Below are 26,542 nucleotides of genomic sequence, written 5' to 3' on the forward strand. Positions count from 1 at the left end.
GGGGCAATCGGCCTCTGATTACATTGTGCTGTCAGCTCATCAATGATTCCCTGCAGATCCCAATGCCCCAGCATGACTTAAGTGATAGGAGCAGAATTAGGCCATTTGGCCCATCAAGTCTACTCCGCCATTCAATCATGGCTGATCCATCTTTTCCTCTCAACCCCATTTTCCTGCCTTCTCCCCATAACCGTTGACACCCGTACTAATCAAGAACCTAACAATCTTCGCTTTACAAATACCCAATGACTTGGCCTCCACAGCTGTCTGTGGGAATGAATTCCACAGATTCACCATCGTCTGGCTGAAGGAAATTCCTTCTCATCTCCTTTTCAAAGATACATCCTTTACTCTGAGGTTGTGCCCTCTGGTCCTTGACTCTCCCACTAGTGGAAACACCCTCTCCCCATCCAATAACCATTATTCAGTAGGTTTTAATGGGATCTCCCCTCATCCTCCTGAACTCCAGCATGTACAGGCCCAGAGCCTTCAATGTTCGTCATATGTTAATCCAATCAGCCCCGGGATTATTCTCCTGTTTTTGAATCTAAAGGTAGCTCCATTTATCCTGAGGCTTTGTCTCGACTGTTAATATCTGTTTGTCTCTTTGTTGCAATTATGAAGAATATCTTCATATTCATATCAATTCATGTCAAGAATTTCTTCTACTCTTCCCCCATAGACATTATCTGACCACCTGACCCGTCCTGTGTATCTATCCTGTGGTTTAATTCCTAGTCAAGCTGATCTCATCTGAGATCGGAGACGAGCAGTGAGCTCGGCTCGCTGAGCGAAGGTGTTTTACATAGGCTTGTTAAATCCTTACCTGTAGGTGTGTCCTGTGATCTCATTCCTGACCATCACGCAATCCACCAGCCACTTGGCTAAAAGCCCTGAGTTGTCATGTCCAATCTGAACGGTTGTCAGCTTGCCCAGGTTCTGGCACTGGAAGTGTGAGGAGGAGAGATTAGTTATCCTCACTGCTGCAAGGGCAACATGCTATCCAGGACTCCCTCCACTCCACTCCACTCTCAAATCATCCACCTCCAGGTTTTCCTCTCTGAGGACATTCCCAACCTGCCCAATCAACCATGTGTCAACTGCAATGAGACTTGCAGAACCTGAACTAAGTGGAAGTGAAGATTTGAGAAATCAAATCCCATTGAACATGAGCAAGATGAGGAGATTAAACAGAGTGCCAGGGTGGCAGCATCCACGGAGCGCTGGAGACTGCCGTTCAATCCTGATCTCCATCTGGGTGGACTTTGAACATTTGCCCTGTGACTGTGTGGGTTTCTCCAGTGAACAGGTTCCAGGTCATAATTGGGGAGAGTTGATGGGAGTGTGGGAAAATAAAGTATGGGCTGGCATTTGATACAATACAGATTTGGCGAGCAAGGAGCCCGTTTTCATTCTGTATTCCTCTGTGAATTACAAAAACTGTGAAGAAAGTTCATGCATTGTACCACAAACATATTCAGTTATTTTATGAGCAAACCTAGTTTATTGCAAAGGGCTAAAATCAAACTAATTCTACGAAATCACAGAGATTTTCCACTGGACAGCAGGTCACTTGGCTTATTGCATCTGACGTGGGCTCTCCGTCAGAACGATCCAAAATGGCTCCTATCACCCGATATCTGCATTCTCCTCTGCTACAAAAGGTTAATCAAGAGGATGAGAAAAATCAAAATGGTGATCAGCAAAACCCAACTAGATCAAAATAGTTTGCTGAGTTTTCAGTTCTATTTGGAGAAGTTGCAAATGGGAATAATGGGGTCTTGAAAGCCCCACATGGATGGAAGGATATCCCATTAATTCGGGTCCAAAGATGATGGCTTCAAGATTAGATAGTGCTGGCCCAGACTAATGCTTTCTGCCAAGGGTGACCCATGGGAGGAAATACTTTGGGCTTTAGTTGAGAGATATAGCACAGAAACAGGCCCTTCGGCCCACCGAGTCCACACCGCCCAGTGATCCCCGTACACTAACACTATCCTACACACCCGGGACAATTTACAATTTTAAAGAAGCCAATAAACTTACAATCCTGTATGTCTTTGCAGTGTGGGAGAAAACCAGAGAAAACCCACGCAGGTCATGGGAAGTACGTACAATCTCCGTACGACTAGCAGATTAATTGCACTAGACGATAAATGGAGGGTCCCTCAAGGAATTTTGGAGCACGATTTCGGGAATAGGAAGGAATTTCAACGAGTGAAATTTTAAAAACGATGCAAAGATCATTTCGTTTGGAAAGTGTGACTGAAGCAACCAACCTCAAACGTCATCTCCAAGAGGTTCTTGGGGACCTGCATCACTCCAGTCCCACCCAGCTCACCCGACACGCTGATCCAAGGGTTGGAGGTGGTGATGGAGTTACTCAGCTTTTTGATGGGGATTATCATCGCTCTGTATGGGATCACTGCGGGAAGTAAGAGGAGATGGGATAAATCTCTGTTCAACCAAATGTAACTCTTACCTTCCCATTCCCCTATCCCCACCTCACATTTCGATGTGAAGCCGCTCTTGTGCATTAGACTCAATGGGTGGCAATTCCCCGACTCAGAAAGAGTTTAAGTTGAACTCATAGAGTCATACAGCACGGAAACAGACCCTTCGGCCCAACTTGCCCGTGCCAAACAAGATGCCCCAGCAATGCTCGTCCCACATGCCCGCATTTCACCCACATCTCTCTAAACTTTCCTTATCCATCTCCCCGACCAAATGTCTTTGAAATGTTGTTATAGTTTCTGCCTCAACCACATCCTCTGGCAGTTCATTCCATACACCCACCACCCTCAGTGTGAAAAAGTTGCCTCAGATTCCTATTAAATCTTTCTCCTCCCACCTTCAAACTATGTCCTTTTGTTCTTGATTCCCCTACTTTGGGTAAAAGACGCTGTGTATCGATTCTGTCTATTCCTCTCATGTTCATATACACCTCTAGAAGATCACCCCTCATCCTCCTGTAGTCCAAAGGATAGTCCTAGCCTTCTCAACCGCTTCCTCAACCTCTCGTAGGTTCACTAGGTTAATTCCCGGAATGGCGGGACTGTCGTATGTTGAAAGGCTGGAGCAATTAGGCTTGTATACACTGGAATTTAGAAGGATGAGGGGGGATCTTATTGAAACATATAAGATAATTAGGGGATTGGACACATTAGAGGCAGGAAACATGTTCCCAATGTTGGGGGAGTCCAGAACAAGGGGCCACAGTTTAAGAATAAGGGGTAGGCCATTTAGAACGGAGATGAGGAAGAACTTTTTCAGTCAGAGAGTGGTGAAGGTGTGGAATTCTCTGCCTCAGAAGGCAGTGGAGGCCAGTTCGTTGGATGCTTTCAAGAGAGAGCTGGATAGAGCTCTTAAGGATAGCGGAGTGAGGGGGTATGGGGAGAAGGCAGGAACGGGGTACTGATTGAGAGTGATCAGCCATGATCGCATTGAATGGCGGTGCTGGCTCGAAGGGCTGAATGGCCTACTCCTGCACCTATTGTCTATTGTCTATTGTCTCTCAAGTCCTGGCAACTTTGGCCTTGGAGACCTTTGAACTCTCTTTAATTAGAATTTACTGGACTTTATCTAGCACTAATCATTATTCCCATTATCCCGTATCTGTGGACGGCTTGATTGTAATCATGTGTAGTCTTTTCACTGACTGGATAGCACGCAGCAAAAAGCTGTTCACTGTACATCGGTGCATGGTTCAATAGTAAACTAAACATCCAATTGTTTGGTTGAAAAGTAATTCTCCAAATTCAACTCTGAACTTATTTTGATTCAGATACACTGCTGCACTGTACTATGTTCTATAATGGAGGGATACGGATCATGTGCAGGCGGATAAGAGTTGGTCTTGACATCACGATAGGCACAGACATTGTGGGCTGAAGGGCCTGTTCCTGTGCTGCACTTTTATACATTCTATCTACATGGTACTGACTTACTAATGGTCGTGAACACGCTGGTAAAGCAGAAGTAGTCCACGGCATTGAGCGACAACAGATGATAAAGGAATTGTTCCTTCTCCTCTTCGCAACGTAGGAAGGCATAACGTTTGTACAGCTTCCTGTGAATAGGAAACAGAGAAACCCAACACCAGGTGAATAATTAACATCTCTGAATGCAGGTCAATTATAACACCAAGAACTTTTCTTTTGAACCAGAGAGCCTCCAAGTGCAGTTGAATGGCCTGAAGTGACATAAAATCTGACAGTCAGCATGCACTGGGATAAGTGACCAATATTTCAGTCGAAGAGATTTGGAGAAATAGTCAAACAGAATGGAAATAAGCCCTTAAAATAGAATGGAAATGGAATGGAAATGGAATGGAAATAAAACCTATTTCTACTCCCTAGCGTTTGAGGCCCATTGAGGAGGTGCTGTGAACTGTTTTGTATGTGCTGTTATGTTTGTGTGCTACTGTATGTTTCATTTTTTCCTTAGTACCTAATCAGATGTACAGCACTTTGGTCAACGTGGGTTGTTTTTAAATGTGCTATACAAATAAAATTGACTTGACTTGACTTGACTTTGTCCCACAGAGTCCACATAGACCAACAAAGCCCCATTTGTAATACAGATAGATGCTCCCGTACTTACGATGCTTCAACTTACGATATTTTGACGTTGCGATGGTGCAAACGGCAGCGACCCGTAGCGAGCCACAGCTCGCTTCCAGCCACGTGATCAGGTGTATTAAATGCATTTCGACGTAGGATAATTTCGGTTTGCGATGGGTTTCTCGGAACGTACCCCCATCGTAAGTTGAGGAGCACCCGTAATTCTGCGCTGATTCCATTTTATTCTCCCCACATTCCCATCAACTCAGATTCCACCGTACATAAAAGAGACATAATGCTGAAGTAACTCAGCGGGTCAGGCAGCATCTCTGGAGAATATGGATGGGTTACGTTTCGGGTCATGAGGAAAAGGAGCAGAATTAGGCCATTCAGCCCATCAAGTCTACTCCGCCATTCAATCATGGCTGATCTATCTCTCCCTCCTAACCCCCTTCTCCTGCCTTCCCCCCATAACCTGACACCCGTACTAATCAAGAAAGGGCTAGGATCCTTCTTCAGACTGAATGCAGGGGAGGCGTGAAATAAAGCTGGAAAAGAGGAGGTGGCAGGACAGGGCATAGCCGGAAATAGACAATAGACAATAAATAGACAATAGGTGCAGGAGTAGGCCATTCGGCCCTTTGAGCCAGCACCGCCATTCAATGTGATCATGGCTGATCATTCTCAATCAGTACCCCGTTCCTGCCTTCTCCCCATAGTCCCTGACTCCGCTACCCTTAAGAGCTCTATCTAGCTCTCTCTTGAATGCATTCAGAGACTTGGCCTCCACTGCCTTCTGAGACAGTGAATTCCACAGATTTACAACTCTCTGACTGAAAAAGTTTTTCCTCATCTCCGTTCTAAATGGCCTACCCCTTATTCTTAAACTGTGGCTCCTGGTTCTGGACTCCCCCAACATTGGGAACATGTTTCCTGCCTCTAGCGTGTCCAACCCCTTAATAATCTTATATGTTTCGATAAGATCCCCTCTCATTCTTCTAAATTCCAGTGTATACAAGCCTAGCCGCTCCAGTCTTTCAACATACAACAGTCTCATTTCCACAGAGTTCCATAAATGGGTGAACACAGGCAAGGGTTTTTTTTTGATCAGCAGAAAGTTGGACAAAGTCCGAGGATGAAGTCAGGTGTAAACCCAAAAAGGATGAAGGGTTGTGAAGTGTTCAGCTGCCATACAGCTGTGCACCATGGGTAAGTTACAGTGGACAATTCACCTACCATTTTCACCTAATGACCCATTATCAAGGAGAGAATCCTTGTTGCAAGTTGAGGAATACCTGCATAATTTTGAACATGATGGGTACATTCTCTCTGTTAAGGGCAAAAATACATCCTCTAATGAACATCACCAAAACAAGAACCTAATTATTTCTCCGCTATTTACAGCTACTGGCTGTAGCAAGTTGGCTGCCTCATTTCCATAGATTACGTGTGACTACAGTTCAAAAATTACTCCAGGGGCTACAAATTGCGATTACCAAAGAACGGGAAAGGAACTAAAGAAATTCACGTCTTTTGTGTAATAAAACCCCATGTCTCACTTGATTTTAATAAAATTCTACAACTTTTTTTCCCACAAAATAAACCATATTCAGAATAAAACATATACACAAAACAAAACCTCAGCAAAAACGCATCAGCCATTCCCAGCAACTATACATTCATTAGGGCGGCACAGTGGTGCAGCAGTAGAGTTGCCGACTTACAGCGCCAGAGACCCGGGTTCGATCCTGACTACGGGTGTTGTCTGTACGGAGTCTGTGTGTTCTCCCTGTGACAGTGTGGGTTTCCCGCGGGTCCTCCGATTTCCTCTCACACTCCAAAGACTTACAGGTTTGTAGGTCAATTGGCTTTGGTAAAGATTGTAAATTGTCCCTGGTGTGTAGGATAGTGCTAGTGCTACGGGGATCGCTGGTCAGCGCGGACTCAGTGGGCTGAAGGGCCTGTTTCTGTGCTGTAACTCTAAACTAAATTAGTGTCATAACGAGTGTCAAACTAGTTTGCATCTATCTTTAAACAAAACCACCCTTGCTCCTCATGTGGCCCCCTGCGGTGATATCCATTGCTTGAGGGAACATTCCCTGACGAACATCTCACTGTGTAGAAAGGAACTGCAGATGCTGGTTTATATCGATGGTAGACGCAAAGTAGATGGATTAATGCAGCGTGCCAGACCGTATCTGAATGGTGGCCGATTAGGAGAAGGGGAGATGCAACGAGACTTAGGTGTCGTGGTACACCAGTCATTGAAAGTAGGCATGCAGGTGCAGCAGGCAGTGAAGAAAGCGAATGGTATGTTGGCATTCATAGCGAGGGGATTTGAGTATAGGAGCAGGGAGGTTCTGCTGCAGTTGTACAGGGCATTGGTGTATTGCGTACAGTTTTGGTCTCCTAATCTGAGGAAAGACATTCTTGCCATAGAGGGAGTACAGAGAAGGTTCACCAGATTGATCCCTGGGATGGCAGGACTTTCATATGAAGAAAGACTGGATAGACTCGGCATACTCGCTGGAATTTAGAAGATTGAGGGGGGATCTTATAGAAACTTACAAAATTCTTAAGGGGTTGGACCGGCTAGATGCAGGAAGATTGTTCCCGATGTTGAGGAAGTCCAGAACAAGGGGTCACATTTTAAGGATAAGGGGAAAGTCTTTTAGGACCAAGATGAGAACGTTTTTTTTCACACAGAGAGTGGTGAATCTGTGGAATTCTCTGCCACAGAAGGTAGTTGAGGCCAGTTCATTGGCTATATTTAAGAGGGAGTTAGATGTGGCCCTTGTGGCTAAAGGGATCAGGGGGTATGGAGAGAAGGCAGGTACGGGATACTGAGTTGGATGATCAGCCATGATCATATTGAATGGTGGTGCAGGCTCGAAGGGCCGAATGGCCTACTCCTGCACCTATTTTCTATGTTTCTATGTTTCTATCTCTGAAGAAAAAGGATGCGTGACGATTTGGGTCGGGTGAAGAAAGGTCCCGACCCGATACGTCACCCATCCTTTTTTTCTGCAGAGATGCTGCCAGACCCGCTGAGCTACTCCAGCACTTTGTGTCTATCTTTGGACATCTCACTGCGCTGGGAGGCCAACAAGTTTCATTGAAATCAATCCCTTAAAACTTACTTGATAAGACTTTGGTTGAACATCAGTTGCTTCAGCTGTTGGGAGAGCACCTTTTTTTCCAGAGAGAGCCGTATCCAAGCCCGCGCTCGACCCACGTCCGTCTTGATCTCACTCATTTGCTGGGCATGTCTGAAAGATGACATTACATCAGCATTTGTAAATGCATTGTTTCCCCCTCCTGCCTCATTTACAACTATCTGGGGTTTTACAGGGGGGGGGGGGGGGGTCGGGGATTGTGACGGGGCAGGCCAAGTACACAGAGTGCAGTTAGTGACCGCGTCGTAATGTGGAGGGTTCGAATCCCGCCCAGGTCTTGTAGTCTAGACGTACTGCAGTGTTGCCAGGCGTGTTGTTTTCTGGACAAGGCTTTAAACGGTAAATCTGTCCTCTCAGGCAGATACAAAGGATCCCCCAGCACTACTCAAGGATGAACGGGGCAGCTCTCTTGTCGATATTTATCCTTGAATAACCGCACTGAAACATTAGTGCCTTTCTGCGTGCAAGCACTTCCCCGATTGTAAATCACCTAGGGACAGGAAAGATGCTATATAAATGCAAATCTTTCTTTCATTAACAGATGGCGAAGTAGCACAAGCTGAATTATTTACAACGTGTTGACATGAAATTGCCTGTGTGCCGATTATTAGCAAGGGCTGTTGGGGTTTAATGACCACTGTCCATTTGAATCAAACCGCATTAATAACAATCAGCTTGTTCTTTACGTTGCAGGCTGTCTCTTTACAATGGTCTTATAGTGTAAAATAAAAAAAAGCACAGTTGATAGCAAAGGCAATAAAAGTGCCAACTAGCAACATCTGGGGAGGGTGGGTGGGGGAAGAGCAGATTCTGAATATTGCAGGCTCCCTTGAGGCACTGCCTCATGAAGGAAAAGCACAAAAATACACAGCAGAAAACAGCAAACGGAATTCCAAGCACGATGACTGGAATGAAGATGATATAATTATCAGGAAGACTGTTCAGGCTCGTATGCTTCCCTCTGGAGAGGAGGTTTCAATATAATTGCCAAATGGTTTGCTGAGGCAGGCGTAGGTGTGTTTTCAGGTGGAGGGGGGTAGATCACGATTGGAAACTATTAGCAATAAATTCTGGAGAAAATCCCTTACTCAGGGAATCTGGAATCTACCATCGCAGAATGATTGAGGGAATATCATGGATAGATTTAAGAGGAAACTGGATAATTTTACAAGTGCGAAAGAAATAGAATGATTCATCGTATTGGTGTCATGTAGGGTTGTGAAGCAGTTCGCAAGTAGTATGGACAACGATTCAGTCTAGTGCCAGAGGCATTTCCAGTGCAGTGACCTGTTTAATTCTTCTCTGCTGAACACAGTTACTGATCAGAACATAAAAATGTGCCAAGTTACAGTTTACTTTGAAACTTACCGAACAGCGAAAGGCCTGGATAGAGTGGATGTGGAAAGGATGTTTACACTTGTGGGAGAGTCTAGGACCAGAGGCCCCAGAATTAAAGGACGTACCTTTTGAAAGGAGATGCGGAGGAATTTTTTTAGTCAGAGGGTGGTGAATCTGTGGAATTCATTGCCTCAGAAGGCTGTGGAGGCCAAGTCAGTGGATATCTTTAAGGTGGAGATTGATAGTAAGAGTGTCAGGGGGTTATAGGGAGAAGGCAGGAGAATGGGGTTGAGGGGAAAGAAAGATCGGCCATGATTAAATAGCAGAGTAGACGATGGACCGAATGGCCTAATTCTGCTCCTACAACTTATGAACTTTCAATTCTAACATTGTTATTAAAGAATTTCTGGTGCACACCTGTCTGTGTGTGGGCACGTTTGCACATATGTGCGTCTGTACACACACCCACACACACACAATGATAAAATGCATTATCTAAGTGTGTAGACCACAGTTACACGGTACCTCATGTCATGGATGAGGGAAACCTTGAGGGATGGCAAGATCAGTCCCGACTCTGACTTCCGCCGTTCCGGTCCTGTTGCAACTGTGGGAACAGTGGGAAAAGCAGAAGGATGGGAGACAAGACACAGTGAGAGACTTATCACCAACCGTACAGAATTTGTCAAGATAAATTACTTCCTGGTATACTGCAATAAAGACTTTAGCAAACAGCCATAGGGGATTAAGAGGGAGATTGAAATTTAAATTTAGGTGCATTATGGTCACATGTACCGAGGCACAGTGAAAAGCCTTGTTTTGCATGCTATAATCTGGAGAGGGGCCAGAGGAGATTAGTAAAGTAGTAGAGAAAGCAAACACAATGCCAGACACATTTATTTCGAGAGGGCTTATATACAAAAACAGGGATGTAATGCTGAGGCTCCATAAGGCACTGGTCAGGCCGCATTTGGAATATTGTGAGCAACTTTGGGCACCGTATCTAAGGAAGGATGTGCTGGCTCTGGAGAGGGTCCTGAGGAAGTTTACAAGAATGATGCCAGGAATGAGTAGGTTAACCTATGCTGAGCGTTTGACGGCACTGGGCCTGTATTCGCTGGAGTTTAGAAGAATGAGGGCGGACCACATTGAAATGTAAAGAATAGTGAAAGACTTGGATAGGGTGGAAGCGGATGGGGAGAGGGTGTGGATGTGGAGAGGATGTTTCCACTAGTGGGAGAGACTAGGACTAGCCGCAGAATTAAACAACGTTCTTTTAGGAAGGAGATGAGGAGGAATTTCTTTAGTCAGAGAGTGGTGAATCTGAGGAATTTTTTTGCCACAGAAGGCTGTGGAGGCAAAGTCAGTGGATATATTTAAGGCAGAGGTAGATAGATTCTTGATTAGTACGGGTGTTAAGAGGTTATGTGGAGAAGGCAGGAGAATGGGGTTAGGAGGGAGAGATAGATCAGCCATGATGGAATGGCGAAGTAGACATGATGGGCCGAATGGCCTAATTCTACTCCTATCACTTATGATCATCAGATAACACTATACATAAATACAAGTACAATAGGTAGAGAGAAGGGAAAAATGCAGAGTGCAGAGTAGAGTTCTCATCATTACAGCACAACAGTTCCAGAGACAAAGTCCAATGTCCACAATGAGGTGGAGCTGAATCTGAACATTCCCTAGCTTCCAGAAGGGCTGGTCTGAAGCCCGATAGCAGAGGGGAAGAGGGTGTTCCTGAATCTGGTAGTGCACGCTTTCAAGCTTCTGTGTCTTCAACCCGACTGGGAGCTGGGAGTAAGGGGCAGTGACCGGGATGGAGACGGTTTCAGCTTTAGGTTGTCAACGTTCCGGGATTGTTCCCGGATCTCCAGGAATTGAAGACTCCACACCTAGGCTGGGGAGGGCAGTCGAGGGGAGGAAGCCCTGTGATGAAACCTCCAGGATGTATTCCACTGCAAACAGCAACGTGGTGCGAGGGGTTTAAAGCCCAGGCCAACGTTCCCTGGGCAATGGAGTGGAGTGGCCACAGTGTTGGGTGTTGGTGGTGAGCTGCACTGCGCCGGGCAGTGCATGAAGCAACTTGACTGATGGACTGTGTCGGTCGATCTCTCGCCATCAGTCCCACTCCAGCCTCAGACAAGTGACGAGGAAGCACCGGTACTTTGCAAGCCCCATGTTCAAAGTTAACCATTTCTCATAAAGAGGCCACATTCGCCACATGTCAACCCTTCAATTATTCATACACCGCATCCAAAATGTAATTTTTCCGAACTTCCAATTTGCATTTGAATGAATCAATACTGGCTGCCTCCCTTAGGCTGGCTATCCATTCCATAGACTGGCAATCCATTCACTGAAATCGTCTTTCCCGCTGATTAGCTTTGAATTTCCCCCCCTGCTTCTTTGGATTGTCTGGACTGTGCAAAATGAAAACACAAATGGACGTGGCTGTGCCATCTCGTCGGTGAGGACACTGTGTCATCTCATCGGTGAGAATTATATTGCTGCGTTTTTCCAAGCATCTATATAATTGCTTCCCATCTATCCGGCCCCTCAATCATTGTGGTTGCTCCCTTTTGTGTCCTTTCATAAGCAGCAATATCCTCTTTGTCCCGTGGGAGCCAGAATTGTGCAGCTTTCGAAGAGCGATACTTCAGCAATTTAATCAGGAGGGAGATTGCTTCACCATCTCTGCTCGACGCTGGCCGCCAACACGCCCTGGCTTTGCTGGGTGCTGCCAAGCATGGTTGTGACTTTGCCGTGAGGTGAATCTATGATCGAACGCTCCCTGGCACCATCCCCTCTGGTTTCTTTCCCCCCCTGTCGCTGGATATTGTTAAGCGCCAGCCGGCTCTTACAGACGGAGACCTGCTCACCTGGACTGTCCACAAAGGCATCCCGCTTCTCCTCACAGTCCTGATAGTGCACCAGGTGGGACCACAGTGCAGACTTCCCCTGAGTTAATCAAACAAAAGGACATGCTCTGAACAAACAAAACAACGTTCAGCAGATCAAGCAGCGACCGTGGAAGCAAAAGACATGCGTCGAAGTTTCTGGTCACGTTTCAAGTGCAGCGGTAGAGTTGCTGCCTCGCAGCACCAGAGACCCGGGTTCGATCCCGACCACGGGTACTGTCTGTATGGGAGTTCGCACGTACTCCCTGAGACCACATGGGTTTGCTATGGGCGCTCCGGTTTACTCCCACACGCCAAAAACGTAGAGGTTTGTAGGTCAATTGGCTTCTGTTAACAATTGTAATTCCAACTTTAGATAGTTCCTCTGTCCCTCCCGTCCCCTCCTCCTTCCCAGATCTCCCTCTATCTTCCTGTCTCCACCTATATCCTTCCTTTGTCCCGCCCCCCTGACATCAGTCTGAAGAAGGGTCTCGACCCGAAACGTCACCCATTCCTTCTCTCCCGAGATGCTGCCTGACCTGCTGAGTTACTCCAGCATTTTGTGAATAAATCGATTTGTACCAGCATCTGCAGTTATTTTCTTATACTAACAATTGTAACAATGTCCCTAGCATGTAGGATAGTGCTAGTGTGATTGCTGGCCGACGCAAACTTGGTGGGCTGAGGGACCTGTTTCCACGCTGCATCTCTAAAATCTATAGTGAAGACTAAAGGCCTTGCAAGAGGACTCAGAGGTACTGGGGAAGGCTGGCAGTATATAATGCAAGTGCTGAGGAAGTGCCTCTGGTAATGTGTTTAGGAATGGGGCTGGGGCAGAAGAGCAGCAAAAACTATAATGTATACAGTGAGATAGAGAGGCTTGTGGAAGAACTGTCGTAGGGATGGAGGGAGGGAGGGAGGAGAAAAACGTCTTCAAAGTTCACCCTTTTTCTTACACAAAGGGTGGTGGGTGTGTGATAGTCGCCTAGACTTATCTATGAAATAATTCAAAGAACTGCTGTTCACTCAAGCACCTGCTTCTGCCCTCTCAAAGAATGCCCCGAATACAGGCAATATTTATACAGCCCAAAACAGCACTAAAAGCACATCCAGTCATTTTCCACAGTTCAGTAATTTTTCACAGTTACATGACATCAGCCAGGCTTAACAATAACATAGTAGAGTTCCCTTAGTATAGTTCCTTTGATTGTGTTAGGGAGTCAAACAGGAGTAAATTGGAGTTGCATAGCTAAGATGATTAGCGAGGCACCGTTGTGCGATAAGGAGACACCATAGGATGTACTTCAGAACATTGGAATGTCCTGTCCTCAATAAACCATGAGAAACAACTTCTTATCTGCAGGTGTCTGGTACCGTGAAGGCCGACTTCCCACGGGAGCATCTTCAGCTTAAAATGGCTGCCATAGTTAGCACAAAATGGTTTCCACAGTTTTAACCCTGACAGGTGTATAGAACGAGCTGCCTGAGGCAGGTACTATCACAACGTTTAAGAAACATTTAGAAGGGTATGTGGAGAGAGGTCTAGAGGGATATGGGCCAAACGCATGCTGATGGGACTAATGTAGATGGGGCATGTTGGCTGGCGTGGGCAAGTTGGGCCGAAGCTCCAAGTTCCACGCTGCATGACTCTAAGCGGGAGCGGGTTGAAGAGATTTGCAGTAGGGCAGTAGTGGTTGCCCATGGACAGCGCTGGATCTACACTCAGAAGGCCTCGCATGGGGCAGTGTAGTCTGTGCAGAGGCAGAGCCCCCTTTGAAGAATGTACCTGCTTGATGAGCAGCCCGTGACTCCAGATTCTCTCCAGCAGGTCGCACAAGCTCGCTATCAACGTGTTCTCCTCCAGGCCAGTGATGTTGGCCTCCCCGTGCCCCAGTTCCACTGCCTCGTGGCCCATCTTTTCCACCAGCATTCGCTTGGTCTGCAATGGAGCATATGCCAATGAATTCCAACCACCTTGTCACCTTCCCAAAACAACTACGGTCAATTACAGAGCACACACACGGTGGTGCAGCCACTGCCTCACAGCGCCAGAGACCCGTGTTCCATCGTGACCTCGGCTGCTGCCCGTGTGGAGTTTGCACGTTCTCCATGTGACCGCATGGGTTTCCTCCAGGTGCCCGGGTTTAATCCCACATCCCAAAGACAAACATGGTTTGTAGGTTAATTGCCCACTGTAAATTGCCCCTAATATGTAGGGGTTGGATGAGAAAGTGGGATAACATAGAATACGATACGATAATACTTTATTGTCAGATCAAGTCTAAATTTTTTTTTTTGCATCTCAGCAGCTCCACTTGCACTAGAACTAGCATGAACAGCGAGTCGGCATGGACTCGGTGGGATGAAGGGCCTAATATATATCTAAGTTCTCGTTGATTGTATTCAAGAGCCCATGAGGCCCTCAGGATTTTAGCCACTTCTGTACACTGTTCTCTAAATCATCCTGTTCCTGCACATTACCCAAGTTCTCACCATTCAGTGAAACATTGGCACAGTGCAGTTGCTGGAGGATACCGCTAGTGACACACCTCACCCTTTGTCTCCCATTTCCTATTCAACTCGGGTGCTCTATGTATGGAATTTGGTCGTTCTCCCCGTGACCGCGTGGGTTTTCTCCGAGATTTTTGGTTTCCTCCCGCACTCGAACGAAGTGCAGATTTGTAGGTTAATTGGCTTGGTATAAATGTAAATTGTCCCGAGTGAGTGTAGGATAGTGTTGGTGTGCGGGGATCGCTGGTCGGTACGGACTCGGTGGGCCGAAGGGCCTGTTTCCATGATATATCTCTAAACTAAACCACATTCAGCATTCTGACCATCCGCTCCCCATTCCTGTTGTCAATCCCCAGCCTTCACATTCCCTCAGCTGAAGGTACTTTTCCCCCATAAATCCAAAGATGTTAGTTGATGGCCATCTCCAGACGGGATCTCACGACCTTGGCTTAGCCTCCAGTGTGGCACTGAAAATCTCCCAGGTCTTAGTGAACAGAGATCCCAGCAGGGACCACAGGCAAACTGATTAGGTCCCCAGCCCCCGAAGAGCTTTGACATCAGTTGAAGACAACAACCCAGTTAAAATCAGAGGGCAAGGAAACAATTCCCTGATATCACCTTCTCCCATGGGGTGACACGGTGGCGCAGCAGTAGAGTTGCTGCCTTACAGCGCCAGAGGCCTGGTACCATCCTGACTATGGGGGCTGCCTGTACAGCGTTTGTACATTCCCTCTGTGACCGTGTGGGTTTTCCCTGGGTTCCCCACTTTCCTCCCACACTCCAAAGACGTACAGGTTTGTCGGGTAGACACAACAAGCTGGAGTAACTCATTGGGACAGGCAGCATCTCCGGGAGAGAAGGAATGGGTGACGTTTCAACTCGAAACGCCAGTCTGACGAAGGGTCTCGACCCGAAACGTCACCCATTCCTTCTCTCCAGAGATGCTGCCTGTCCCGCTGAGTTACTCCAGCTTTTTGTGTCTATCTTCGGTTTAAGCCAACATCTGCAGCTCCTTCTTGCACAGGTTTGGAGGGTAATTGGCTTCAGTAAAAATTGTAAATTGTCCCTAGCGTGTGTAGTGTGTCCTAGTGTAATGGGGATCGCTGGTCGGCCCAGACTCGGGGGGTCGAAGGACCTGTTTCCGTGCTGTTTCTCTATACCAAACTAGTGTCCAAGTCAAAAGGATAATTGCAAACTGGTTACCTTAATGCGACATTCCTTCAGCAGTCCTTCCACGAACTTCCAGTTGGTTTGTGCAATGACAGCGGGGGATAGGTCGGAGAGTTTCGGCTGCCGTAGGCTTTTTCCTAAACTCCGAGCCTCTTGGATGTATTTCTGTAAATCAGGGCACATACATTTAGGGCCTCCTTTCCCAAGCGTCTGATGAACCTCGGTGAAATGATACTCAGAGTGGCGGGATGCAAACACACGTGGGGAGGCCAGTGTAGTTAGAACATAGAACAGTACAACACAAGACCAGGCCCTTCGGCCCACACTGTCTGTGCTGAACATCATGCCAAGACCATCATTTATCTACCTGCACATAACCCATATCCCTCCATATCCATATGCCTATCGAAAAATCTCTTAAATGTCACTAATGCATCTGCTTCAACCACCACCCCCAGCAGCATGTTCCAGGTAGTTACCCCTCACTGTGTGCAAAACTTGCCCCGCTCATCTCTTTTAAACTTTTCCCCCTCTCACCTTAAAGCTATGCCCTCTAGTATTTGAACTTTCCATCCTGGGAGAAAAGAATATGACTATCAGTCCTATCTATACCTCTCAGAATTGTATATACAATAGCCATTTTACATATAGTTAGTGGTGCAAGTTACCAGTTGATCCATTACTACTCCCATGCACAGGGGGGGGGGGGGGGTTTCTGAAGTGGATATGTCATGTTCCTGGAGATTGACACAAAATGCTGGAGTAATTCAACGGGTCAGGCAGCATCTCTGGAGAAAAGGAATAGGTAACATTTTGGGTTGTGACCCTTCATCAGACAGGGTCTCGACCGTAAACGTCACTATTCCTTTTCTCCAGAGATGCTGTCTGACTCGCTGAGTTACTCCAGCTCTTTGTGACTATCTTCGGTTTAAACCAGCATCTGTAGTTCCTTCCTACATATGTTGTCAAGCTCCTGGGCTTGGCAACCGTTGGGCTATTTTTCATTCACTGCTACTTTCTAACTCACCTACTTCCCAATGATAACGCTACTGTTCCTATTTCATGGACACTGCAATCCTTAATGCTCATCCCAACCTTTCTTCCTTGTTCCACAAATGTTACTCGCTCTTTCCTTCCACTTGAGATATATCGCATTATAGTCATGGTGTGGCCACGTCGGGCAGCTTTACACGCGCTCCAAGTGATTATCTCGCAAAATCCCAGATGTGGGTGATAACTGATGCAAATTTGGAAAAAAAAGCACTTCAATATAGCGAGCGTAGTTAAAAGGAGCTTTGTGTTGGCGGAGGGGATGAGAAAGTGAGATTGCGAAGAACTTGTGTGAACAGGTGGTCAGTGGTCAGCATGGACTCAATGGGCCAAAGGGTCTGTTTCCATGCTGCATCTCTCAACTAAGCCAAACTAAAACTACACAAAGGTCTTGTCTTACCTGAAGAGAGGGGACTGGGACATTGAAAATGGTGAAAGGGTTTGACGGTACAGAGAAAACGTTTCTTTTCTCCAAGGAATCATTGTGTGAACGGGGCACTGTAATCTTAATGGCAGAGCGAACCAACTCAAGAGTGGAGTCGGGAGGAGTCTCCCATTCATTTGGTGGTAATTTGGGTTTTGTTTCCCCATAGACTGCGTGCTTGCTGAGGCAAACTGTACCTATCAAGGTTGAAATTGATAGATGTACATTACTTCCACAGATCAAGAGGTATGAAGAAAACATGGAGTAGGGTTAACTGCAGACCAACCATGATGTAGGTTCAGGATCTACTTCCATTCATAATGTTATTATGGAGGCTGGGCCTAGAGTGCAAGAAAGAGTTTCCACCCCTCACTTCAGTGAAGAAAAATACATTTTAAAAAAGCACCGAGGGCTTTGGAGAAACGTTAAGGGAGGTTTCTACCCTATCTGGCAGAGTTGGAGAACACTTTCAGTTTAGTTCGGAGGTGCAAGCCCTACTTCAGTGAGCTTAGCAGACTGACCGTATGAATCAAAGCTGTGAAGGATTAGAGCATCTCACCGTGCTGCGTTGCATCACACAGCGTTCGAGCGCAACGTACCAGCGAGCACTCGGAGAAGGATTTTTTGGGAGGTCGTACGGCGAGGGGCGAACCCTGGTCCCATTCCCAGAAGGCCATGGAGTTGTGGTGGTGGAGGAGGAGGAGCCCCTCTACTGGCTAAAGGCGAGGGCCCAGAGGGGAACCGGCCGCAAAGCGAGAGGGCACAGGAGAAAGGAGAACACAAAACGTCGTGAGAGGGGAGCAACAACAAAAAACAAAAAACAAAAGAGAACTCTTCGAGAACAACAAACGATGAAAGTCTCTGAGCACGAAAGACTTATTCTGCTGAAAGTTACTGTTCTGAAACCGTGGGGATAAATTTAACCAAACCAGCCTTTAGATAGGAGGCTATATCTTGTACAATGTGAGCTTTGCAACATGGCTTAGCGGTAGAGTTGCTGCCTTACAGTGTCAGAGACCCGGGTTTGATCCTGACTAAGGGTATTGCCTGTACGGAGATTATACTTCTCCTTGTGATCGCATGGGTTTTCTCCAGGTGCTCTGGTTTCCTCCCACACTCCAAAAACGTACAGGTTTGTCGGCTAATTGGCTTCGGTAAAACTTGTGAATTGTCCCTCGCGTGTAGGATAGTGCTAATATACGGGGTGATTGCTGGTTGGCAGCGGACCCAGTGGGCCAAAGGGCCTGCTTCCATTCTGTATCTCTGAAACCTAAAGAGTAAAATCAAGTGTAGAGTGGAGAAACTAGCAATTATGGGATGCATTTGTGCAGGACTATGGGAGCAGGAGCCCAGTCTCTGCTCGGGTGGACTGCCCAGCCCGAACCTCACCTACACACCACCGAATAACCTGCCGAGCGAGGCATGCTCCATTACTGTAAACCTGAATATGTTATTGATTTAATACTAATGGGGCCAATTAGCATCATAGTGTGAAGCTCATGACCACTGAGAATTGAACGGGACTATTTAAGTCATTTCGCAATCTGCTAATCACAGAGCCAACCATTAACAGTCGCTGATGAAATAACTTCTCCAAACCATCATGCATGGGTCCAAGCACCGAGGGAAGAAAAAAGAACAGTGCTGTGCTAACGGGGTGGAGGCAGCTCCTGAGACAAGTCTCATCACAAGTTCACACGTTATTGGAGCAGAATTAAGCCATTCGGCCCATCGAGTTTACTCCGCCATTCAATCATGGCTGATCTCTGCTTCCTCATCCCATTTTCCTGCCTTCTCCCCATAATCCTTGACACCCAATCATCGATTGCTTTCTGAACTGCAGACTTGTTCAGACTGTAGTGACCAGTATCTCCGACACACTGCACAATGCGGGCATGTGAATCTCAGTGGTGAAGTGATTTTGCCAGCGGCTGATCTGGCATTTGCTGGGTCTCGGAATTAACTCTGAAAATAGGTCACAAAGTGCTGGAGTAACTCAGCGGGTCAGGCAGCAGCCCTGGAGAACAAGATTTGGTGACATTTCTGTTCGGGACCTTTCTTCAGACAGGGCGGCTCGGTGGCGCAGCAGTAGAGTTGCTGCCTTACAGTGCCAGAGACCCGGTTCGATCCTGACTTGTCTGCACAGAGTTTGTACGTTCTCCCCGTGATCTGTGTGGGTTTTCTTTGAGATCTGCGGTTTACTCCTCACACTCCAAAAGCGTACAGGTCTGTAGGTTAATTGGCTTGGTGTAATTGTAAATTGACCCTAGTGTGTGTCGGGCAGTGTTAGTATGTGGGGATCACTGGTCGGTGCGGACTTGGTGGGCCGAAGGGCCTGTTTCTGCGCTGTATCTCTAAACTAAATTAAACTAAACTGATTGTGGATGGGGGGTAGGGGTGGGGAAAAAAAGCTGGAAGAGAGGAGGGAAGGGGGGGAGGGGGGAAAGCTGGAAGAGAGGAGGGAAGGAGGGGGGGGGGGGGAGCTGGAAGAGAGGAGGGGCAGGACAAGGTATGGCAGGAAATAGGTGAACACAGGCGAGGTGGGGTTCTGAAAGGCTGATGGTTGGACAAAGGCCAGAGATGAAAGGTCTGAAAGTAGGTGACATTCAGTGTCCTAGTGCATCAGTCACTGAAAGGAAGCATGCAGGTACAGCAGGCAGTGAAGAAAGCCAATGGAATGTTGGCCTTCATAACAAGAGGAGTTGAGTATAGGAGCAAAGAGGTCCTTCTACAGTTGTACCGGGCCCTGGTGAGACCGCACTTGGAGTACTGTGTGCAGTTTTGGTCTCCAAATTTGAGGAAGGATATTCTTGCTATTGAGGGCGTGCAGCGTAGGTTCACTAGGTTAATTCCTGGAATGGCGGGACTGTCGTATGTTGAAAGGCTGGAGCAATTAGGCTTGTATACACTGGAATTTAGAAGGATGAGGGGGGATCTTATTGAAACATATAAGATAATTAAGGATTGGACACATTAGAGGCAGGAAACATGTTCCCAATGTTGGGGGAGTCCAGAACAAGGGGCCACAGTTTAAGAATAAGGGGTAGGCCATTTAGAACGGAGATGAGGAAGAACTTTTTCAGTCAGAGAGTGGTGAAGGTGTGGAATTCTCTGCCTCAGAAGGCAGTGGAGGCCAGTTCGTTGGATGCTTTCAAGAGAGAGCTGGATAAAGCTCTTAAGGATAGCGGAGTGAGGGGGTATGGGGAGAAGGCAGGAACGGGGTACTGATTGAGAGTGATCAGCCATGATAGCATTGAATGGCGGTGCTGGCTCGAAGGGCTGAATGGCCTACTCCTGCACCTATTGTCTATTGTCTATTGACATAAATTGTACTGCATTCATATGAATTGCAGACACAACCAGATCAATGCATCAATTTCTGGACATCATCTTCAAGTAGGTTAATCCGTTTTGCCGGTCATACGCTGAGGTTTTATCTGAATGATACTGTCCTAAATGGGTTCATCGTGAATTGTGTTTTATTTGATTCATTTCTTCATTCCAGCATTTATTGTCCACTCCTAATTGTCTCTGAACTAATGAGCCAGTTTAAGAATGAATCACGTCAGTGAGGCTGGAGTGACATACCTGTGTGAGTGGGTACAGACGGTAGCTTTGAAGGAAAATAGAAAGCCAGACAGGTTTTTAGAATAATCCATCTGCTCCATGCTTTTCTTAAATTCCACAGTTTTACTAAATAACTTCTGCTTGAAATCCAATCTCCTGGGGTAGGATCTGAACTGGTGCCTTTTCATCAACGGTCCAGATTTTTGTGATATATACAGCAACTTAACCTCTTTATCCTTGAGTATAGGAGAAAGAGGGTCACATAGAAGACAGTGAATCCTTGGAATTTTCAACTCAAGAGGGCAGTGCAGGCTCATTTGTTGAGTATACACAAGACCAAGATGGATAGCTTTTTAAACATCAAGGCCATTAATGGTTCTGGGTTAGTGGCAAGAGAATGGCACTGAGGAATGAAAGAATGAATTAATACTTTATTGTCACATGTGACAAGACACAGTGATATTCATTGTTTGCACACCCAAGGTACGCAAAGAGTCGCTACATAAAGGGCAAAGTTACAAGTATCCCGTGCCAGGTTTTCCTTTGGTCTCTCCTCCTCCCCCTCCTCCTCCTCCTCCACCTCCCGGCGGTTCCCCCTAAGCCGGGTCCTCCTTTATTCTCCCATGATAGCCATGATCTTAGGGAATAGAGGAGCAGGTGCGAGGGGCTGAATGGCCCACCATTGCTTTTATTGCTTATGTTCTTAATTTACCTCGAATGGCAACAGTCACAACTATCGGACAGTGAGAAAGATTGAGTGTTTTATGAACGGAACAGTCAAAGTGACCATGGTTGGGGTAGGCGCAAGCTGTAAACGGTTATGGGGAGAGGACTTGGGATCACCCCTTTACCTCTTTCAGGTCGTTGTCCAGCGCCAGGTGCTCCGAATGTTGCCGTAGACGATCTTTCCTTCGCTGCGCTGTGGCGCCTCGACTCGCCCATCGGCTGCGGGTGTTGGAACAGACGAAGAGACAGTTTTAATCCTTGGGCAGCAACGTCAACCAAGAAGAGCGGCGACTCAAATCTTTTCACACTGAGAACATCAGTCGCAATTGAAATGATAGCCTTTCCTCCAAATAAATCAAGAGCTTGATGGACCACTTTCCACTTGGATGGACCACTTTCCACTTGGATGGATTCTTGTGGCGGCTCCAGCAAATCTCATGAAATTCGACACCATCCACGGCAAAGCGACCCATATAACTGGCACTCCATCCACCCCACCACACTAAACATTCACTCCTTCCACCAGCAGTGCACAGTCTGCAGGATATACCATCAAAGCTACTCCAACACAACCTCCCAAATCTATGATCTCTCCCACCAAGAAGGAGAGGAGCAGCAAGCAGACAATAATAAACTTAACTAGGGGTTAGGAGGGAGAGATAAATCAGCCATGATTGAATGGCAGAGTAGACTTGATGGGCCAAATGCCAAATTCTGCTCCTATTACTTACGATCTTAAACTAAACTAAGCAAAAGAAAGGGAGGAGAGCATGCAAGTCACGCTGAAGTTAGGGAGGGTGATGTACTCACTTGTTGTTGGTTGGTCCTGTTGCCAGTACATCTGCCTGCAGCTTGGGGAAGAATCCTTGCTCATACTTCCCCTGTCCAATCTTCATGTCTAGCAGGTGTGGGTGGATGGCAGTGTGGTCGATCTTCACCAGGCGCTGTTCAATGGCTTGGGCTGGGCGACACAGTCAAGAACAACAGCAAATTAGTCCACAAGACTAAGAGGCGAGCAAAATCAAACGTGCAGGTCGGGGATTAAAAACCAATTAGAGTGATCGTAACGTTGCAAGAGGCAAGCAAAAGCAAATGTTGGAAATCCAAAGCTGAAAATGAAAACACACTGCAAACACGCCGTGGATCAGATAGTATCCGTGAGGTGAGAAACAGAGTTCATCGATCAGAAACAGTGTTCCCACGGATGCTGCTGGGCCCACTGAGCATTTCTAGCACATCCTGTTTTTCCAATATAGAGCACAAAGCTGGAATAGACCTTTGGAGAGTGGGGTTAGGTGAGGGGTGGGGAGAGATTGCCAGACTGTCACAGCTCAAAGTTAAGCAGAACTTCCCTCCATTTTCTGGAGCGAAGGAATGGGTGACCTTTTGCGTCGAGACCCTTCTTCAGACGAAGGGTCTCGGCCCGAAAGGTCACCCATTTCGTTCTCTCCAGAGATGGTGCCTGTCCCGCTGAGTTACTCCAGCATTTAGTGACTAAACGATTCAATCCAGCATCTGCAGATTCCCTCTATTCCCTCATCGTCTGATGCCTCATGATCACGCATGGGAAACACTCCGTGAAGAGGGACAGACACAAAATGCTGGAGTACCTCAGCGGGTCAGGCAGCATCTCTGGAGGAAAGGAATAGGTGATGTTTCAGGTCAACACCCTCCATCAGAAGAAGGGTTTCAACCCGAAACGTCACCTATTCCTTTTCTCCAGAGATGCTGTCTGACCCGCTGAGTTACTCCAGCATTTTGTGTCCTCCTTCAGTGTAAACCAGTGTCTGCAGTTCCTTCCTACACACTTTGTGAAGAGGCTTCTGCTTTCTTATTGCCTCTCTGGGTTAATGTATGTCAGCTTCAGTCATATTAAGTCGAACAGCACAGAAACTCTGTCTGTGCTGACCAATCTACTTATCCACATTAGACCCACATCTTGTCCATAGCCTCCCATGCCTTAGCAATTCAAATACTTGTGTAGATTCTTCTTAAATGTGGAGAGACTGACTATCAGCCTCCACTTCCATGTCAGGCAGCATGGTGCAGATTCCTACTGTTCTTTGGGTGAAAAATATTCCCCCTCAGATCCCCAGGTATAGAAGTGTGAAAACCCACAAGTCCAGATTCAGGATCCACATTTCTTCCCAGCTGTTATCAGACAACTGAACCATCCTACCATAAACAAACAGCAGACCTAAATTGATATCTACCACATTGGTGACCCTCAGACTATCTTTGATCAGACGTTACTGGCTTTACCTTGCACTAAGCATTATTCCCTTATCGCGTGTCTGTACGCTGAGAATGGCTCGATTGTAATCATGTATTGTCTTTCAGCTGACTGGTTGGCATGCAACAGAAGCTTTGCACTGTTCCTCGGAACACGTGACAATAGACTAAACAATAAAATAAAAACATCTCCAACTATTGGTTCTATGTGGATCTTCCTCTCAAGCAGAGGTCCAACCACATCCAATGCCCAACAAGGGTCCAGCACACAGTGAGTAAGAACAGCAGGAAACCTGTAGAAAATTCCCCTTAGCTGAAGCCAATTACCACCGTGGTCCCTAGCAGGGATCGTTAAAACATAAGCACAAGGAAAGATTTTCCACTCAGACCTTCTAGTTTGCAAATGATTTTCTCATAGCAGATTTTCATCAGATCAATGGAAATGAAGTAAACACACGTGGAGAGAAGATTTGGTGCACATAATTCCGGACGTGGTGTTTGTTATCGGTGTTGTTAAACAAGGATGTGATTCACCCAAGGAATTAGCAGTGATCAAAGTCAGTAATAAGCTTATTACGTTCATCGCCATCATTCTGGCCATCTAGGCAAAGCACATGAGGCTCTGGTGCTTCTATATCAAAGGAGCAGTACCTTCGAGCAAGCCAACTGTCTGGGAATAAAAACAAGCACTTGGCATCAAAACCTTCCTTTATAAACATGCCTGGGGTCATCTTAATTGGAAGAACATCGCAAAGGGAACAGAGCTCTGTTGATCAGCAACTAAACCCAAAGCAGAAATGTAACTACACGAAGAAGAGTAAATATAAAGCTTCAGCAGTAAGTGTAATAAACCAATATTTGGAAATGCTTGTCGCTGCAGCAATTTAGTTTAGTTTCGTTGAGTTTAGAGACACAGCGCGGAAACAGGCCCTTTGGCCCACCGACTCCACTCTAACCAGCGATCCCCGGCACATTAACACCATCCTACACACACTGGGGGACACCATAATTATACCAAGCCAATTAACCTACAAAACCTGTACATCTTTGGATTGTGGGAGGAAACCGGAGCACCCGGGGAAAACCCATGCAGATCACGGGGAGAACGTACAAAGTCCGATCAAACCCCGGTCTCTGGCAATGTAATGCAGCAACTCTATCGCTGCGCCACTGTGCTGCCTGTTTTCAGCGCCTTCACTTTTCTCATCTTTACCTACAATAGTGACGAATGAACTCCACAGATTCACCACCCTCTGGCGACAGAAATTCCTCCTGATCAGCTGACAGGAGCATTCTCCTGCTGAAAACGCGGGTGGTTTACAGTGCGCCTGGTCGCAGCCTGGGAAATGAGGCAGGTTTGGGGTTGCAATAAACCAGTGCACAATGTTCACAAGCTCCTGCCGAGGAAAACTAGACGTTCTCCCGGGCCAACAGGTCGGATGAACGGGACTAAACCTTCGGACTTCAGTTTCATGAGACATACTACTATTTTGAGGCGGATAATGCAACAAAAAAAATTTTTGACGGACTCGGTGGGGAAGGGAGAGAGGGCGAGAGTTTGGGGCCTGTTTCAAGATGGCCGACTTTTGCCTTTTGATGGAAACAATTACAATATACATGGTGGAGAAAAATGTTCCTGCACAGGTCTGACCCGAGAGGGTAAAGGCACTCACTCACCTGCTTCTTTCAAGATGGTGCACTTCTGATAGTTTGAGGTGCGTATTGAGGGCACGCGGACATTGTAGATCTTCATTTTCTCGATGCGCGAATCAAACACCCTGAGCAGAGGATCCTTCTCCTCCCACAGTGACACAATCTTATTGTCGATGAAAGTTGCAAACATCTGTGTCTCTATGAAGTGGGAGAGGAACGGAAGGTAGGGCTCTGGCTGGTCTGAGAGAAATGAAGCCTAGAATTGAAAGGGAAAAAAAAAAATCCATTACCTATTTTTGAAGTTATATATAATTTGCAAAGCAAATTGGATGGCATTTGTAAAATCTCGACACTTAGTGACCAACATTATCTGGTCCGTGCTCCTGGTGTCGTGAAACTATTCCGGCGCTGCATTCGCTGTAAGGCAGCAACTCTACCGCTGCGCCACCGTGACCGACCATCTGCAGTTCCTTCTTACACAGGCAGACAGTCTGAAGAAGGGTCTCGACCCGAAACCTCACCCATTCCTTCCTTCCTGAGATGCTGCCTGACCCGCTGAGTTACTCCAGCATTTTGTGAATAAAATCGATTTGTGCCAGCATCTGCAGTTATTTTCTTACAGACCGAAGAGTCGGCTCCTGTGAAATCGTAAAATCGGGTGGGATTCAAGAGAGATTTATAGAAATTGGTTATCAGAAAAGTGGATCACCGAGAAGCTCGCTGAATCCCAGAGCCACAGATTTCATCAAAGATAATTTTTCCCAATTCTCAATCCGTAAAACCAGACTGATCGAGGCTCAGTTCAGATTGACCTGAGCCATAATTCTACAACAGTCGGCACCAGACGGTTCACATATCAGGATCATCAGCACAGGAAAGATATAACCAGCTGGAGCAGACAGGGGAACGTTCAGCAGGTAACACTGCATCAACGTGATCAGTATCTGGCTCCCTGCCACAAAGATACTCAAACTCTTTCATTCTCCTTCAGCTAAGATAAGAAGCACATTGACAGGATTTTGCAATATTTCTCCAGACTTCTTTACTATAAGTATAAAAAATGCATCTCTTCTGGGACACTACATGTGTGTGTGTTTGTATATGTGTGTATGTACACATATGTGTATATGTGTGTATATGTGTGTGTGCGTGCGTGCGTGTGTGGATATGTATATGTGTGTGTTTGTGTATGTGTGTGTTTGTATATGTGTGCTTATGTGTGTGTGT

The 26,542-nt window shown here is 46.6% G+C and overlaps 1 protein-coding gene across 1 annotated transcript in view; it reads right to left on the bottom strand.

Annotated features, from left to right (window-relative positions):
• The window catches only part of LOC144603757 (DENN domain-containing protein 5B-like), a 125,359-nt gene that overhangs the window by 24,971 nt on the left and 73,846 nt on the right, over positions 1-26,542 (bottom strand). The window contains exons 7-18 of the mRNA XM_078417463.1: positions 25,340-25,571; positions 22,241-22,391; positions 21,556-21,649; positions 17,737-17,853; positions 15,697-15,828; positions 13,769-13,921; positions 11,965-12,043; positions 9,602-9,683; positions 7,703-7,831; positions 3,948-4,069; positions 2,280-2,425; positions 827-945 (exon numbers count right to left, since the gene is read on the bottom strand). Coding sequence (XP_078273589.1) covers positions 827-945; positions 2,280-2,425; positions 3,948-4,069; positions 7,703-7,831; positions 9,602-9,683; positions 11,965-12,043; positions 13,769-13,921; positions 15,697-15,828; positions 17,737-17,853; positions 21,556-21,649; positions 22,241-22,391; positions 25,340-25,571 — 1,556 coding nt within the window. The remainder of the gene's footprint in view (positions 1-826; positions 946-2,279; positions 2,426-3,947; positions 4,070-7,702; positions 7,832-9,601; positions 9,684-11,964; positions 12,044-13,768; positions 13,922-15,696; positions 15,829-17,736; positions 17,854-21,555; positions 21,650-22,240; positions 22,392-25,339; positions 25,572-26,542) is intronic.

The sequence above is a fragment of the Rhinoraja longicauda genome, chromosome 20 (assembly GCF_053455715.1).
Source record: "Rhinoraja longicauda isolate Sanriku21f chromosome 20, sRhiLon1.1, whole genome shotgun sequence".
Classification (NCBI taxonomy): domain Eukaryota; kingdom Metazoa; phylum Chordata; class Chondrichthyes; order Rajiformes; family Arhynchobatidae; genus Rhinoraja; species Rhinoraja longicauda.